This window comes from Nematostella vectensis, chromosome 2 (assembly GCF_932526225.1).
Source record: "Nematostella vectensis chromosome 2, jaNemVect1.1, whole genome shotgun sequence".
In the NCBI taxonomy this organism is placed as follows: Eukaryota; Metazoa; Cnidaria; class Anthozoa; order Actiniaria; family Edwardsiidae; genus Nematostella; species Nematostella vectensis.
The window spans coordinates 1,718,661-1,736,445 of NC_064035.1; the positions used below are offsets into that span (position 1 = coordinate 1,718,661).

The 17,785-nt window shown below is 42.1% G+C and overlaps 1 protein-coding gene across 2 annotated transcripts; it reads right to left on the minus strand.

Annotated features, from left to right (window-relative positions):
• Positions 1 to 149: 149 nt before the first annotated feature.
• LOC5500362 (integrin beta-6) lies at positions 150 to 17,596 on the minus strand. 2 transcript variants are annotated; one of them, XM_048723890.1, is made up of 28 exons: positions 17,466 to 17,596; positions 16,778 to 16,852; positions 16,148 to 16,233; positions 15,683 to 15,793; positions 15,368 to 15,431; positions 14,686 to 14,817; positions 14,089 to 14,176; positions 13,917 to 14,019; positions 13,481 to 13,570; positions 13,135 to 13,221; positions 12,717 to 12,794; positions 12,530 to 12,625; positions 10,559 to 10,654; positions 10,384 to 10,457; positions 9,239 to 9,290; positions 9,093 to 9,160; positions 8,892 to 8,979; positions 8,695 to 8,768; positions 8,465 to 8,530; positions 8,059 to 8,131; positions 7,006 to 7,075; positions 6,556 to 6,680; positions 5,955 to 6,050; positions 5,475 to 5,625; positions 4,053 to 4,157; positions 3,492 to 3,610; positions 1,161 to 1,217; positions 150 to 724 (listed from the first exon to the last, which is right to left on the minus strand). In XM_048723890.1, exons 2-28 carry the CDS (start codon positions 16,842 to 16,844, stop codon positions 656 to 658), a joined length of 2,385 nt encoding a protein of 794 aa, XP_048579847.1. In that variant the 5' UTR covers positions 16,845 to 16,852; positions 17,466 to 17,596; the 3' UTR covers positions 150 to 655. The 2 variants fall into 2 exon arrangements, with proteins under 2 accessions (XP_048579847.1, XP_048579846.1); XM_048723889.1 differs by having other exon boundaries at positions 4,053 to 4,166.
• Positions 17,597 to 17,785: the final 189 nt, after the last annotated feature.

Sequence of the window (17,785 nt, forward strand, 5' to 3'; positions counted from 1 at the left end):
CTTTACTCGGCCAACAAAACCAAATAAGTCTCAATAATAACATGCAGAAAAAAGTTGCAGATGAGTGCGAGCAAAATAACGTGGCTGTGAAATTGCCCTCACCTGGTCACTGACCCCTGTACGAGCTACAAATTGTCCTATTACTTTTCTTTGTTATTTCCTCAGGTTATTGCGATTTGGGCAGCTTTGGCAACGAGCGGGGCTCTGAAAGCGTGTGGGCAGCACTTAGTAGGATTTGTTTAGCAATAACCGCAAATCTGTCAATGGCTCTACGGTATAACTTTTGCATCCCTCTGTTTAGTAAATAAATTACACTGAAGACGAATCTAGTAAGCCATGTCTAGTTGCTCCGACTGTAGCCATGGTTACACCCAACTACTTCAGGCGCGTACCCAGGATTGGCAGAGGGGGGTGGGGGGGGGGGGGGGGGTGCAGAGTCACAGGTATCATGGAAAAAGCATAGTATTTGAAGATTCATTAATAAAACATGACTCAATTTTGGCCGCCAAGTAAGGGAATTTTGTTATAACATACGGTTTTAAAGACGTGCAGTTGTTGTTGTTGTTTTTACAATTATTTGTTTACGGTATTAAACAAATCTAATCTGCAGAAGTCTGACAGTTGATGAGAACATTTTATCATTTTCAACTGATAATCATTCGGCACTCGCGTAGGCCGGGTTGGTGAAGGTTGTAGTCGGTGCCTTGTACAGTGGACTTTTTTCCTACAAAAACAAAATAGCAATACATTTAACAGAAAAGTCTCGATCAAACGTAAATGAGAGTTGGTGAGAGCTGATGAGAGTTCCAGAGACCCATGGTTCGTTTCGTTTGTAGAAATTCCATTTACCAATCTACTTTGTCGTTTGCGCTTCAATTCTGCTATAGCTGTACATTTGTAACCTCTTCCCCGGGGTCTTCTGGGTAATTTTCAATATGGACGCGTCTTCGTTAGCGAGCCATGTAGAAGCTATCGGAAGATTTCACCACATTGGATTAGTTTGGATTGATGCAACACAGACGGAGAACGGTAAAACAATAGAACAATGATGGTAATCTAGCCAATCATGCTAGGCCTTGCGAGCGGACTATTACACTTCTCTCGTTAGCAATTGAAAATCACCCAGAAGACACTGGGAAAGATGCTTGTACACTTAGTACCTTCTGCCAGCGTGCTCTTGTTCGCTCGAGCATGAAAGCTTCAACTTCCTTCTTATCCTGTGAAATATTATGTAATGTCTCGAAATAAGAAACTAAGCAAAGACAATAGGACTGTGGCAGAAAGCGCATCCTCACATTACGATTTTATTTATTTTGCCCTATATCACTTTTGAAGAGCGTTATTTTCAGGACCCATCATAAAGACTAGCTTTGGTAAAACAAAGCAAGATTAGAGAGCAGTCATTATCATCGGCTATTTGTATTTTTAAAGTGAAATGGAGGACGAATCTATTGATGCATTTAGCAAGGAGGACTACTTACAACACCTGAAAGACCTTGAGTTTAAAAAGAAAAAGAGGCAAAGGTGACAGCCTATGAAAAAGAGAAGGAAAAAGCTTACGGAGACTATAATTGGCGTACGCTCTATCGCTCTAAAGAGAAAGTGTCTGTCCTAGATCTCTATTTTAGGCACCATAAGCGTAAATGCCCGCGAGGTGCTCTTAAACAAAACAAAATTGACATAATCACAGTACATCTCGTCAGGTCACAGAGGAAGAGGAGGAAGAACAAACGGAGGAGGAGGAAGAACAAACGGAGGAGGAGGAAGAACAAACGGAGGAAGAGGAAGAACAAACGGAGGAGGAGGAAGAACAAACGGAGGAAGAGGAAGAACAAACGGAGGAGGAGGAGGAACAAACGGAGGAGGAGGAAGAACAAACGGAGGAGGAGGAAGAACAAACGGAGGAAGAGGAGGAACAAACGGAGGAGGAGGAGGAACAAACGGAGGAGGAGGAAGAACAAACGGAGGAGGAGGAAGAACAAACGGAGGAGGAGGAGGAACAAACGGAGGAGGAGGAGGAACAAACGGAGGAGGAGGAAGAACAAACGGAGGAAGAGGAAGAACAAACGGAGGAGGAGGAGGAACAAACGGAGGAGGAGGAAGAACAAACGGAGGAGGAGGAAGAACAAACGGAGGAAGAGGAGGAACAAACGGAGGAGGAGGAGGAACAAACGGAGGAGGAGGAAGAACAAACGGAGGAGGAGGAAGAACAAACGGAGGAAGAGGAAGAACAAACGGAGGAGGAGGAGGAACAAACGGAGGAGGAGGAAGAACAAACGGAGGAGGAGGAAGAACAAACGGAGGAAGAGGAGGAACAAACGGAGGAGGAGGAGGAACAAACGGAGGAGGAGGAAGAACAAACGGAGGAGGAGGAGGAACAAACGGAGGAGGAGGAGGAACAAACGGAGGAGGAGGAAGAACAAACGGAGGAAGAGGAAGAACAAACGGAGGAGGAGGAGGAACAAACGGAGGAGGAGGAAGAACAAACGGAGGAGGAGGAAGAACAAACGGAGGAAGAGGAGGAACAAACGGAGGAGGAGGAGGAACAAACGGAGGAGGAGGAAGAACAAACGGAGGAGGAGGAAGAACAAACGGAGGAGGAGGAGGAACAAACGGAGGAGGAGGAGGAAGAAGAAGAAAAGGAGGAAGGAAAAGAAGAGGACGGGGAGGAAGAAGTGGTCACTGACGAGCGGGGCATCAGTAGCAGTAAAGATGAGAGTAACGAGAGTGATGAGAGTAACGAGAGTGATGAGAGTAACGAGAGTGATGAGAGTAACGGGAGTGAACTAGCCGTTACAGACATGTTGGTGACAACACGTTCTGGAAGAACGTGTTGTACTTGGAAAGCTAGGGCGCTATACAAAGACCAATCAAAATTTGCAGAGCCTAAGTTGTTGGATAAAGCTTTTTTTTAGTTAGAGGGGGGATCATATTTTTGGTCACCTTTTTGGGGGAGGGTCGGTATTTTTGAGCTTAGATTTGGGGTAGGGGCGCAATTTATGACCTGAAAAAATATTTAAAATAGTAGCCCCCCCCCCCCCCCCCCGATAAATAATGACTGCTCCCATTATTATTCATTATTTCTGTCTTAAGATCAGTGTCATAGCAACTATAAAACAACATTACAAAAACATTCGTATGCTGCTAGTGCAAAAAATTGGTCAGGGAAGCCTATGGAATACAAACTCCCGGCTCAAAAAGAGGCAAAGGGAAGCATGTGGAATACATACTCCCGGCTCAACTTGCCGTCATTTTTCGGAAAAAAACGTGTACAATCCAGGAACGCCGCTTTGAAGTAAAAATTCCTTTAGCTTTACATTATTAGATCAAAAAGCTCTATGACCGAATCTTGCCTAACCAGCTTAAACTATCCCCATCGACAATAAGAGCCATGAAATACTTCATTTGTCTTTCAATTATCATCACAATCATTACTATTATCATCACTACATCATAGCTTTGATGACTACAACGTATGACGTTCTGCTTACCATCCTTGTAACGTAGGCCTTCCAGGCGAGAAGAGCGATGACGCCAGAGAGTAGTATCCCGGCGATCACACCCAGGACGATCTGCAGGATGGGCGGTGGAGGCGGAGGCCTGGGACAGACTGGGACAAGAAAAACACGTTAGGGCTGATAATGCCACTATTTTTAGTCTCTGCACTTTCTTACAAACCAATTTCTATTCATGGCATATTATTATAACTTTTTAGCGAAATTGCTTTTTTTTCTAATTTTGAAAGAACAAATAAGGTAATAGATAAAAAATAGATAGGTATTTTATTTAATGCGTGAGTTTAGGCGTTCATGGAAGATTGCTCGATACACGGATGTAAACTACTTTTTCATCCCTTTAAGCCTGTTTCGTGGTTGCCCACTTATCAGGGGATCCGTGATGAATGGGCAATCCCATGATAGGCAATCCCCTGATAAGTGGGTAACCACAAAACAGGCCTGTAGGGGTGAAAAAGTAGTTTGCGTGTTTTTTTTCTTTATACATGGGAGAACCTGGCCGCGCGACTTTATGTGACGCAAAGATGTATTACTTACCAAGGCCTCTCTGCCGTATGATGTCATATCTCTTGCCAAGACCGTCAAACGAGTATGTGTAATAGACCGAGCAGTCTCCTTCCCCCGCTTCGCATTTAAAATTCGCTGAAAAGCCTCAATAGACAAATGACGTAAGTGGACTACTGGCCCGAAGATGACAAGACATTTGAGAAACATGACAAGAGATCTGAGAAACATAACAAGAGATCTGAGAAACATAACAAGAGATCTGAGAAACATAACAAGAGATCTGAGAAACATAACAAGACATCTGAGAAACATAACAAGACATCTGAGAAACATAACAAGAGATCTGAGAAACATAACAAGAGATCTGAGAAACATAACAAGACATCTGAGAAACATAACAAGACATCTGAGAAACATAACAAGACATCTGAGAAACATAACAAGAGATCTGAGAAACATAACAAGAGATCTGAGAAACATAACAAGACATCTGAGAAACATAACAAGACATCTGAGAAACATAACAAGACATCTGAGAAACATAACAAGAGATCTGAGAAACATAACAAGAGATCTGAGAAACATAACAAGACATCTGAGAAACATAACAAGACATCTGAGAAACATAACAAGAGATCTGAGAAACATAACAAGACATCTGAGAAACATAACAAGAGATCTGAGAAACATAACAAGACATCTGAGAAACATAACAAGACATCTGAGAAACATAACAAGAGATCTGAGAAACATAACAAGACATCTGAGAAACATAACAAGAGATCTGAGAAACATAACAAGACATCTGAGAAACATAACAAGACATCTGAGAAACATAACAAGACATCTGAGAAACATAACAAGAGATCTGAGAAACATAACAAGACATCTGAGAAACATAACAAGACATCTGAGAAACATAACAAGACATCTGAGAAACATAACAAGACATCTGAGAAACATAACAAGAGATCTGAGAAACATAACAAGAGATCTGAGAAACATAACAAGACATCTGAGAAACATAACAAGACATCTGAGAAACATAACAAGACATCTGAGAAACATAACAAGAGATCTGAGAAACATAACAAGAGATCTGAGAAACATAACAGGAGATCTGAGAAACATAACAAGAGATCTGAGAAACATAACAAGACATCTGAGAAGCATAACAAGAGATTTGAGAAACATAACAAGAGATCTGAGAAACATAACAAGAGATCTGAGAAACATAACAAGACATCTGAGAAGCATAACAAGAGATCTGAGAAACATAACAAGAGATCTGAGAAACATAACAAGAGATCTGAGAAGCTGTTTATTACCGGGTGGTTCCTTCGCGAGTTATGACATGGTCTTTTTTCTATAGAAGCGCAGAGCCGCGCATAATAAAATGCGATCTTATTATGGGTTATCATAGGCACAAGAGACTCGTGAAATGTACTGTACCTTGAGTCACAATTATCTCATCTTGCACGCTGACTGTTTTTACCACAGGCTCACAGCGATTGAGTTTTTTGCAATCTTCCAAGGAGTTCAGGTCAGCGGTGACGCACTTGAGACAATCTTCACTGCGTCTGCAAATACCTCCTTCACAACTCTGACAGAATGATAAACAAGAGCATTTACGAACAACATTTATGAACAACAGCATTTACGGTATTGTATGTATTTTGAGGAAATCTCGATCTAGTCTCTTAAACATAAATTTTTTTAAATGAGCACTCATATTTAGGCGTGAGATCCAGAAAATTGAGGAGAATTTATCTTTTATGTTAATGTATTCTTTCATAACACGAATGTCACGAATTTGCGGGCCGGGCATCGAACTGTGCGGCATCATACACACGCGAGCACACTTATCTCGACTATCATCACACATTATTGACATATATATTGGCATTTTGGCACATGGTAGGATTGTCTTACCGGACATTCTTCGCAATACTTCCCAGAGTACTTGCGAGTGCACGTGCACTGGCCGCAGGTGCACGTGCCATGGTCACTACCGCTGCACAACACACCCTGAAAAGATCCATTTCAAATACTTCCACTTGAGAATTCATGTGTCCTAACCGGCAGTGTTTAACGGGTAGCATAAATGATTGTATTCTGGTCTTTGAAAGTCATGTAAATGCTACAACTTTTCAAACCTGGATTTCTTTTTATTTACGTATATATAAGCAAACATTTGCTTATTTATTTGATACTCATGAAGAACTGAACTGCAGAACACATTGAGTGCAGCCTTATTTGAAAGGATGCACAACGTTTTGTTTTCCCTCGCAATTGGCGATCACAGGATGGAAGTGATAGCTAATGAAGCAGTATGGGTAAAAGATGGAATTAATAGCGAGTGAGGAAGTATTGGTGAAAGATGGAATTAATAGCTAGTGAGGAAGTATGGGTGAAAGATGGAATTAATAGCGAGTGAGGAAGTATGGGTAAAAGATGGAAGTGATAGCAAGTGAGGAAGTATGGGTAAAAGAAGGAATTAAAAGCGAGTGAGGAAGTATGGGTAAAAGTATACCCTCGGGCTGCCTGGGCTGTGGCATCTGTGTTGGATTCCCGCGCAGTTAAGCTCTCCACAGTTCGACCCAAGGAACTCGGACTCGCATTTGCATTCGCCGCACACACATGCACCTCTTTCGGGACCTGACGACAGAATGCAAATTAATATTAGAGAGTGTTGTGATAGCTCAGTGGTACGAGCCACGTCTAAGAGTAACTGGAATATCAGCAAAAGGACATAGATTATCAGCGAAAGGACCTGGGTTATCAGCGAAAGGACCTGGGTTATCAGCAAGAGAGTGATGTGGTGGTAATAACTTAAAGCATCATGATTCAAATACGCTTTGTTCTTGAAAATGCTCTGGATTAGTTTTATACTACAATGTAAAGCTTAGAAGACTGTTGAGGAGGGAGGAAGATCAAATTAAGTTGGACGTTATTTTCTTAATTTGCTTTGATAGTCTCTCACCTCCACATAATTGTTTCTCGTATTTCTGGCATGTGGCGTCACTGCATTTACACTTCTCGCCATAATGTCCCTTTAAAAAGAAAAAACACGATTAATGGGTTGTTTAAGTCAAGTCAAGTCAAGTCAGTACTGCGGTTTTCAATGTAATGCGAACTTTCGCTGACGATTTCCAACTGCTAAATCACCTCCTCCTTGAACCGTTTCCATTGGCCAGTACTGGAATGATTACATTGAACCGTTTCCATTGGCCAGTACTAAAATGATTACATTGAACCGTTTCCATTGGCCAGTACTAGAATGATTACATTGAACCGTTTCCATTGGCCAGTACTAGAATGATTACATTGAACCGTTTCCATTGGCCAGTACTAGAATGATTACATTGAACCGTTTCCATTGGCCAGTACTGGAATGATTACATTGAACCGTTTCCATTGGCCAGTACTAAAATGATTACATTGAACCGTTTCCATTGGCCAGTACTAGAATGATTACATTGAACCGTTTCCATTGGCCAGTACTAGAATGATTACATTGAACCGTTTCCATTGGCCAGTACTAGAATGATTACATTGAACCGTTTCCATTGGCCAGTACTAGAATGATTACATTGAACCGTTTCCATTGGCCAGTACTAGAATGATTCACACCACCTCTCTGTAAGGTGCTGACCGATATAAATATATTTTCCACGTTTCGGTATGTACACTAATACCTCTCATGGGAGGTTAGGAGAGTCGGTATTTAATGAGTCGTAAGATATGCAAGGTCATTCGAAGCGTCTCTTTCACAAATTTAGATCTCGTTGATTTAAACTTCTGTAGTTGCATACTTTACAATTATTTCTATTGTATACATGCCACCACGTGCTATTAATAAAGAGATGCCCGCCCTTAACTGGTTTATGTTATTAATGTAGAATAGAGATAAAATGTTTAATACTCGGTCAGTATGTTAGAGTATAAAGCGTAATTCCGTGATGGAAGCCAGAAAGTGGTTCAGCAGTTGGACATTTTAACGAAAATTCGCAGACTATTGCATATGGCATTTTACCTGGTTACAGACGCATCTTCCACACACGCACTGGCCTTGGCCACTGCACGGCTGTTCATCACTAGAATTTGTCCTGCGAAAGAAAAAACGTTTAGTGAAAAATGTAGGTAGGGGTGAGAAAGGGAAGGTTTCAGATCGATTTTGCTTATTAGAAAAAGCAAATAAATGTTCCAAATTGTTTGGGCAATAACGGACAACAAAATATATGTTGTAGGGGAGTGTGATCTTATAAAAAAGTTTGGAAACACAGGAGAAGCCAGCTTTTAGCACAAAGTTCAAATCCAGTCCTGAATCTAGAAAAGTCCACAAGTTCAGAACAGGGGTTCGAACTCCACAGCGGCGAGAGGCTAGTTTGCTAAGTTTACATATACATGAAGGGACGGGGTACGCCGTAATTTGTACTTACATCTTGCATTTGCCGACATCCTTGGCCTTATCGAACGGGCTGTCACATTCACATCGCTCGCCATATCTTGATTTTCGACAAAAATGTTAATTGTTGACAAACATTTTATTTGCGTAAAAATGGTTTTTTGATAACGAACAATGTGTTTTATTAACAATTTCACTTGAAGGTTTTTTGCATTGAGAGTGAGGACGAATTTCTCTCGTGATTTAACTTTGATACGGCTGTACCTTCCATGATGGCAAGCGCATTGCCCGCACGCGTAAGTCCCGTTACCAGAAGTACATCTACTGCTGTTCTCTTCCTGAGGGCAGAGAATGTTTGGTAAAAATGATAGCATAACCTGGACTATTCATACCTACGTGACAAAAACTGAGTAACAAATAGACAAAACTTTTATCTTCTTGATTGAGTCATAGAACCATACCTTATATCCAGGCCCCTCGCACTCGCACTGGCAGACGTACTCAGCCTGCACTGTAAGGGTCCCAAAGCCTGGGACTCGGACAGGGAAACTAGGGCCAAATAGACAAAGAATTCCAGCACAGATAGAATAAACAATGTACACAGAAAAGTAATTTATAACACATAAGTCAGTTTATTGACCTAAATGATGATAAATATCTACCTGTTCATTTTCTTTTCGCTCAAATCCTTATTGCACCGTTCTATTCCAACTTCTAGGTCAAAATAAACCTTTGGAGAATTAAAGAGAAATACAATTGCATTTTTTTTTTAAAGCACTCATATAGCAATTTTTACTTCAATACAAACCTTTTCTCCTATTCCAACATTTGTGCACTCCTTTTGATTTAGAATTTGATTTCTAAAAACCAAAAATACATATTAAAAGTCAGACGTCTGTCCGTCAGGCTGGCTGGCAAGCTGTTCGTTTGTCTTGTCCGTTTGTCTGTCGGTCTGTCCACCCTTTCATCTTTACGTCCGGCTGTCTGTCTGCCCGTGCATTCGTTCGTCTGATTACCCGCATCTAGCTGTGGATGTGATCTTGACTTCTGATGGATGTGTATGTGATCTTGACTGCTGATGGATGTGGATGTGATCTTGACTTCTGATGGATGTGTATGTGATCTTGACTTCTGGTGTATGTGATCTTGACTTCTGATGGATGTGTATGTGATCTTGACTTCTGATGGATGTGTATGTGATCTTGACTTCTGATGGATGTGTATGTGATCTTGACTTCTGATGGATGTGTTTGTGATCTTGACTTCTGATGGATGTGTATGTGATCTTGACTTCTAAATGTGTGATTATCCGCTTCAGCTGTGTATGTGATCTTGACTTCTAAATGTGTGATTATCCGCATCAGCTGTGTATGTAATCTTGACTTCTAAAGGTGTAATTATCCGCATCAGCTGTGTATGTAATCTTGACTTCTAAATGTGTGATTATTCGCATCAGCTGTGTATGTAATCTTGACTTCTAAATGTGTGGTTATTCGCATCAGCTGTGTATGTAATCTTGACTTCTAAATGTGTGATTATCCGCATCAGCTGTGTATGTAATCTTTACTTCTAAAGGTGTGATTATCTGCATCAGCTGTGTATGTTATCTTGACTTCTAAATGTGTGATTATCCGCATCAGCTGTGTATTTAATCTTGACTTCTAAATTTGTGATTATCCGCATCAGCTGTGTATATAATCTTGACTTCTAAATGTGTGATTTTTCGCATCAGCTGTGTATGTAATCTTGACTTCTAAATGTGTGATTATCCGCATCAGCTGTGTATGTAATCTTTACTTCTAAAGGTGTGATTATCTGCATCAGCTGTGTATGTTATCTTGACTTCTAAATGTGTGATTATCCGCATCAGCTCTGTATTTAATCTTGACTTGTAAATGTGTGATTATCCGCATCAGCTGTGTATATAATCTTGACTTCTAAAGGTGTGATTACCCGCATCTAGCTGTGTATGTGATCTTTACTTCTGACGGGGCAGAGTGCGACAGCTTCACGGTAGACGCGATTTTCTGTGGCAAACACAGCGATCTACAAGTTAATTTTACAATATAGAAACATGTTTTCTGTTAAATAGCAATGAAACAATGATGATAACAAATGATAGACGTACATCATAACTCTCCTGAATAAGATCGACGACATTTCTTGAGTCCAAGGCAAGCTCGCCTGTCACAGCGCCGATATCACCCCACATGGTACTTAACACCTTAAAAGATTAAATGTAAGATTTGTCGTTAGATTTGTGTTAGTAGATAATCCTATTTAATTAAAGTTGCCAATGCCTGACCTTGTAGACAGGGATCTGAGCCTGACCTTGTAAACAGGGCTGTACGCCTGACCTTGTAGACAGGGCTCTTTTACTGACCTTGTAGTCAGAGCTCTTTTACTGACCTCGTAGACAGGGCTCTTTTACTGACCTCGTAGACAGGACTCTACGCCTGAACTTGTAAACAGGGCTGTACGTCTGACCTTGTAAACAGGGCTGTACGCCTGACCTTGTAGACAGGGCTCTTTTACTGACCTTGTAGACAGGGCTCTTTTACTGACCTTGTAGACAGGGCTCTTTTACTGACCTTGTAGACAGGGCTCTACGTCTGACCTTGTAGACAGGGATCTGAGCCTGACCTTGTAAACAGGGCTGTACGCCTGACCTTGTAGACAGGGCTCTTTTACTGACCTTGTAGTCAGAGCTCTTTTACTGACCTCGTAGACAGAGCTCTTTTACTGACCTCGTAGACAGGACTCTACGCCTGAACTTGTAAACAGGGCTGTACGCCTGACCTTGTAGACAGGGCTCTTTAACTGACCTTGTAGACAGGGCTCTACGACTGATCTTGTAGACATGGCTCTACACCTGACCTTGTAGACAGGGCTTTACGCCTGACCTTGTAGACAGGGCTTTACGCCTGACCTTGTAGACATGGCTCTACACCTGACCTTGTAGACAGAGCTCTACGACTGACCCTGTAGACAGGGATCTTTTACTGACCTCGTAGACTGGGCTTTACGCCTGACCTCGTAGACACGGCTCTACGCCTGACCTTGTAGACAGTACTCTTCGTCTGACCTTGTAGACAGTACTCTTCGTCTGACCTTGTAGACAGGGCTCTACGACTGACCTTGTAGACAGGGCTATACGCCTGACCTTGTAGACAGGGCTCTGAGCCTGACCTTGTAAACAGGGCTGTACGCCTGACCTTGTAGATATTGCTATACGCCTGACAGTGTAGACAGTGCTCTACTTCTGACCTTGTAGACTGGGCCCTACGCCTGAACTTGTAAACAAGGCTCTACGCCTGACCTTGTGGACAAGGCCCTACGACTGACCTTGTAGATATTGCTATACGCCTGACAGTGTAGACAGTGCTCTACGTCTGACCTTGTAGACTGGGCCCTACGTCTGACCTTGTAGACTGGGCTCTACGTCTGACCTTGTAGACAGGGATCTGAGCCTGACCTCGTAGACAGGGCTGTACGCCTAACCTTGTAGACAGGGCTCTTTTACTGACCTTGTAGACAGAGCTCTTTTACTGACCTCGTAGACAGGGCTCTAGGCCTGACCTTGTAGACAGGGCTCTACGCCTGACCTTGTAGACAGGGCTCTTTTACTGACCTCGTAGACAGGGCTCTAGGCCTGACCTTGTAGACAGAGCTCTACGCCTGACCTTGTAGACAGGGCTATGAGCCTGACCTTGTAAACAGGGCTGTACGCCTGACCTTGTAGACAGGGCTCTTTTACTGGCCTTGTAGACAGAGCTCTTTTACTGACCTCGTAGACAGGACTCTGAGCCTGACCTTGTAGACAGAGCTCTACGCCTGACCTTGTAGACAGGACTCTGAGCCTGACCTTGTAAACAGGGCTGTACGCCTGACCTTGTAGAGATGGATCTACGCCTGACCTTGTAGACAGGGCTCTTTTACTGACCTTGTAGACAAGGCTCTTTTATTGACCTCGTAGACAGGGCTCTACGCCTGACCTTGTAGACAGGGCTCTTAGCCTGACCTTGTAAACAGGGCTGTACGCCTGACCTTGTACAGATGGATCTACGCCTGACCTTGTAGACAAGGCTATTTTACTGACCTTGTAGATGTTACTGACGTTACGGGTCACAGCGAAAATCGGTTGGATTTGATGCATTTGTAGCTGATGATGAAGCTGAGCAAGCGTAGGATAGTCCTTAGAATAACATTGTTTATTATTAGTAATGGCAACATATTTTGGATTAGACCAGGATTTTTGCACCTTTTTAAAATTGTCATTTTCCTACCATTTCGTTAGACTTGTCGTATGTCATCAAGCCGTTGAGGTGGCATTGTTCATCATTTGGGGTCACGATTCCGCCCAACTGTAGACAAAATAAATACGATGATAATGATGATGACAGGTTTTGCTGCTCGACAATATAGTCAACTTTTAGCATCTAAATATCAGCTTCATTTATTACTCCTTTTTCCATCCATTTAACTTCTTCATTCTTTTATTTCTTTTTGGAAGTTTTTCTAGATATTTCTGCTTCCATAGGCGAAAAATTGGGCTAACACCACTCGTGTCAAATGTCCGTTTGAGTAGACCTTTTTAATATCTGCCAGTTCTTCTTACAGGCTCATGTCCGTTTACGAGGAGGTTACTTGTGTATATATAAAGTTAAACTATCTATATTCTTGATTCAAACGAGGCAGTTATACCTTTCCGTCCCCGGCGAAGTGAAAAGAATCGTCGCTTACGAACACCACGAGTCTCCTTGACGTTCCTCTCTTGAGCCACCCAATTTTCTGTGTAAAGAAATAACTACTGTTAGACCGAAGCTATGTTCACAGGGGAGGACTCAGGGTTTCTCAGAGACGGTAAGTTTGCCAAGTTTGGTGGGAGTTTGATTTAAGTCTCATAAAAAGATTCTTATTCAGCAACATTAGTGAAAACGTGAAGTCAAACGTTTTTGGACGGAGAGTTTTGTTTGGCTTTTATTGTTGTATGTACTTTTTTCCATGTGAAGCACACCAATTTTTTCTCAACATTTCTTTCGTGTCTTACCTCCTCACAGACAGCTACTTGCATTAGCGCATCAAATCCTCCTTCTGGGTCGTCAATATTTCCAGAAATGACTTGCTTGTTTACTTCATCCTGATAATTGAACAAGCATTATATGCAATAGTGTCTACGAGGCTTTTCCCTCGGTATGCCGTATTACCATATTACACAGAATAACACTGCCGATAAAACTCCCTTAATTCATATAAACACAAGCTCTTCTCCGTTTTATTTATCAAACTTGTGCATTGATAGTCAGAACCACACCCCTTCCCGAAACCAGATACAAACGAAACATGCCAATACAAATATCTGGTCGTGGGATCTTAGCGTTAATGCATTTCTTATATATTTCTTGGATCTGTCATGCATTCATAACGGACACCCCGGCAAGCAAAGCGCATCCGAACCTCAGGAAATCTCCTTTAGCACCGTTCACCTCAAATAGATTGCTATTGTTGACCAGGCTGAGGATGTGCTTGAATCCGTAGGTGGCGACACACGCGCCAGGGAGCTCTCTCCGGCAGGGCTCGTCTACAAAGCTGCAAGCGTCAATGGCAATCTGAGACACATACTTGTAAATGTGTGATAAAAAGTGAAGAGTTCCTTACTCTGGCTGGACGTACGGCATCACCGTCTTATCCACAAAGGACCCAAAGCCAAGACGGAATTTTGTTGTAATATTCGCCATGCTTTCAGCTACAAATAATCAACATCTCAATGTGTCTGAAATCACCTTTTTAGCTTTAAAAGTTGTTTAAGAGTCTACAGTCGTTTTCTGAATTCTCATTGGTGATCAGATTGATCTGTTTGACCCTTAGCGCGGACCACTGGAAATCTCAATAACGAGATGCAAAATGGACGACCTTGAACAAACATGCCCGTCGGGGTCACCCACTAACATTCCTCAGGATCATAATTAAGATAAGAAAAAAGCTACTCGTGTGGCGGTGAGCGGAAAATGGCAGCGAACATGTGCGTCTTTATCTCCGCGTGGAGGAAGGGAGGGCCGGAGTTATCTTCCTTGTGCAGTTGAATGAACTTGAATGAACACAAAGTGAAAGATTTTCACAACGTATCCATAATGCATAGCCGGATTAGAAGCGCTAGAATTGCGAAACTTATATGCACTGGGAGGAGGAAACATCGTGGCCCATGTTAGAAATCTCCTTTTGCTAGAGACATATAGTGGGAATATATAGTGTTACCTATCTTCCCAGCTAGTCCTTTAAGTTTGCTGAGATCGTCTCTCATTGACCACGACATATCCATCAAGTAGTACAAGTCCACGGGGTAGTTCTCTGCTGGGCGGACCGTCAGTCGTAGCCTTGCCGGTGCCCCTGTAACACATGGACGGAAAAGCTCTTAAATGCAAACTAACTTCCTTCAAAGACGTAACCAGTACACGGTCGATAAACGCCAATACCCTCATGCACGCTACCGCCACAGGTATTCCATCAAGGCAGCAGTAACAAGGCCCGATATACTATACTATATATCGCACGAGCTAACTGTCGCGGTGTCTTTGCCCTGGGAAATAACCTCTTGCACTTACCTCCGCCCCTTGGAGATGTGTGTGTGTGTGTGTGTGTGTGTGTGTGGGAGGGGGGACCTTGTGAGAATGCGACACATGATGAAATTATACTACGCGAGTTGACGCTCTATTGCGTCTATTACGGATGACAGATATACTATAAATGTTTGGTATATATTATATATATTGTTAACAACATACTATAAGTGTGACACATCAGGGGCGGATCCAGGATTGCACCGACCCAAAGGAGGGTCACCAATAAATAAGTGTTATATGAATTATATATATTGCGGCATATACTATATGCAGATGTACTATATGTGTGGTATCGACACCCACATGTCTCAGGTTACCTGGTCTAAGCTTGACCTTGACTTGTTGAGGGGAGACTTGGTACTGAGCCCCAACGGCAACGTCCTCACAACAGAGAAAGAGATTAGGGTGGGCGGCCTTTACAGCGTAAGAGACGAACCCGAATAAGGATAAATAACGAAACCATACTAGACTGATGCCCACAAAAGCTAAAACATTATGTGTACAAAGTGTATTAGAAAGTCGACTAATTTCAAAACACATTTAGACAACCAACCTGAGAGAACTGATGCATGCGAACACAAGGCGAAGGCTTGATGTAGAACCGCTTGTGTGAAAGTGTATTATTATCATACCTTGATATTAGTGAGTTCTGTGCTGGGGTTTGAAATGTTTTTACATCCCTTGTTAACAAGGTCGTCCTTTGTGTCACATCTGTACACGGCGTTACCGAGCTCTGTGAAGTCCTGCAAATACACGACAAGCATTAATGAGTATATAAAAATTAAGTCGAAAATACGTGGCAAATTAAAAAAAAATGAAATATATAAAAATAGATTATGATAGGTTTAGCAAGTGAACACCAATCAAGTTATCTTGATTTCCCAAAAGAAAAGGCAAAACGATGCAAAGTCTCACAAAGCATCACCCAGCCAGCAGGGCGCAATGAGGGGTCTTGCCTCATCACTCTCAATTTCTACACCCGTAACTAGGTGGCGGGTGGAAAGGTTGGCGACCGTTTGTTTAGTAATGCACGTCTTACAAAGGGAAGTGGTTATGTGATCGAGACAAATAAACCCTTTTGAGACGTTGTCCCTTACCTCTTGGTAGCACCACGCGCACTGTGGCTTTGCAATACAACCCTTGCACGAGCCCTGAACAAGGCACTCAGCGCTATTCAGTTGCCCTGTGGAAAAAAATCTATGAATTATTTTGGTGGAGACGGATACAGATAGTTGTTGTATCTATAATGGCTTTGTCGATCATCAGGAAAAATAATGGGTCTTAGGTGGGAGCTAAGGTGGCGTCGTTGGCAGAGACTCGCTCTGTGGTGCCTCTGCCTCTCAACACAGGTTTCCCGGTCGCTCTGTAGTGCCTGTGCCTCTCACCACAGGTTTCCCGGTCGCTCTGTAGTGCCTCTGCCTCTCAACACTGGTACAGGCACGGCCACGCCCCTACTGGCCAAATTCCTTATATTAAAAAATATTGGTGCCCCAGTGGCCCTGAAATTACTAAGTCCGCTTGAACCATGGTGGAATTTAGACCACATGTCATCATAAAATGCAAGGAAGGAATATTTTCCAAAAATTAAAAACAAAAGACAAAAACAATCATTGTCACGCAAGACGGATCGACACCGACAACACGCTGTCGCGGCCGTAAAACCAATATCATGCGCTGCCTGCAAACCATTAGTTTGTTGCGTTTTTCTGTCGGTACCAGAATCCTACCGTGGGCGGGCGTGAGTAAGATGGTCTCAACCAAAAGTAAGACAAAACGAAGACAAGGCGAAGACATCGGTGAACCTGATAGATCAAAACAGATCTGAGACAGGAGCGGGTCCAGAAGAGGGTGCTAGGGCAAAGCTAAAATGTAGATTTCAAGAATGGGGGAGCGGATTCGTTGTTTTATTTTTTATGCAAAATCTCTTAAAAGAAGGGGCGTGGCCCGCTCAGCCAGCCCCTAAATTTGCCCTTGTGAAAGATCAATTCATGCATAGTTCACTAATTTTGGTTTCGTTTCAAAATTTTGCTGAAAAGATATTTTTGGCGAATAAACTTGACATTCATGATTAAACTATCTTGAAAACTTTGCGTCTTTGAACTGGTGTTTGTTTAAATTTTAATAAAATGACAACAAAGTGTTAAGATTATTATAATCCCCTGGCACGCGCTCCGTCAAGTTTATTTATTACATAAAAATGAGTATAACAAATCAGCCGCTCCTGCTTACATTATAAGGTTCCCAAGAGTACAATAAAATGTAAAATAGCATGATTGTATTGATTTATTTTAGTCTTAAAATACTAAAATGAATCACGGGTGAAAGATAAATCACAAGCATTGTCATATACAAATGAGAAATTACCGAGTTATGAATGCGTAAATAAGGAGGTGGGATAATGGTCGAGATGCTTACCTTATCGAAGAATAGAGAAATAATTGTATGTGATTAAAATTCCCCAGTCCAAACCTTACTGGTGGACTGAATATTTCAGTGGTTGCTTGTGGCTCGCCCCCTAAAGTGCGCATTGAAAATTAGCTATTGACCTCTGCAGTGACAAATTTCGATTGCATAGAAAACAGGATGGTTGAAACTGTCATCGAAACAATAACTCATGTTCACACACATAAATATTTTGCATACCTTATCATGGTCACGACTGATGGGAGGAAACTAGTGAAAGGAATGGGATATCATAATTTGTTATATAACTTGTTCTATAAATTGTAATTTAA

Coding starts and splice junctions, on each gene's coding strand:
- LOC5500362 (XM_048723889.1), bottom strand. CDS start 16,844: ATGTCTTCGCCTTGTCTTCGTTTTGTCTTACTTTTGGTTGAGACCATC. Junction 16,234..16,777: donor CTTACTCACGCCCGCCCACG/GTAGGATTCTGG, acceptor TTTTTTCCACAG/GGCAACTGAATAGCGCTGAG. Junction 8,769..8,891: donor GCGAGGGGCCTGGATATAAG/GTATGGTTCTAT, acceptor CTCTGCCCTCAG/GAAGAGAACAGCAGTAGATG.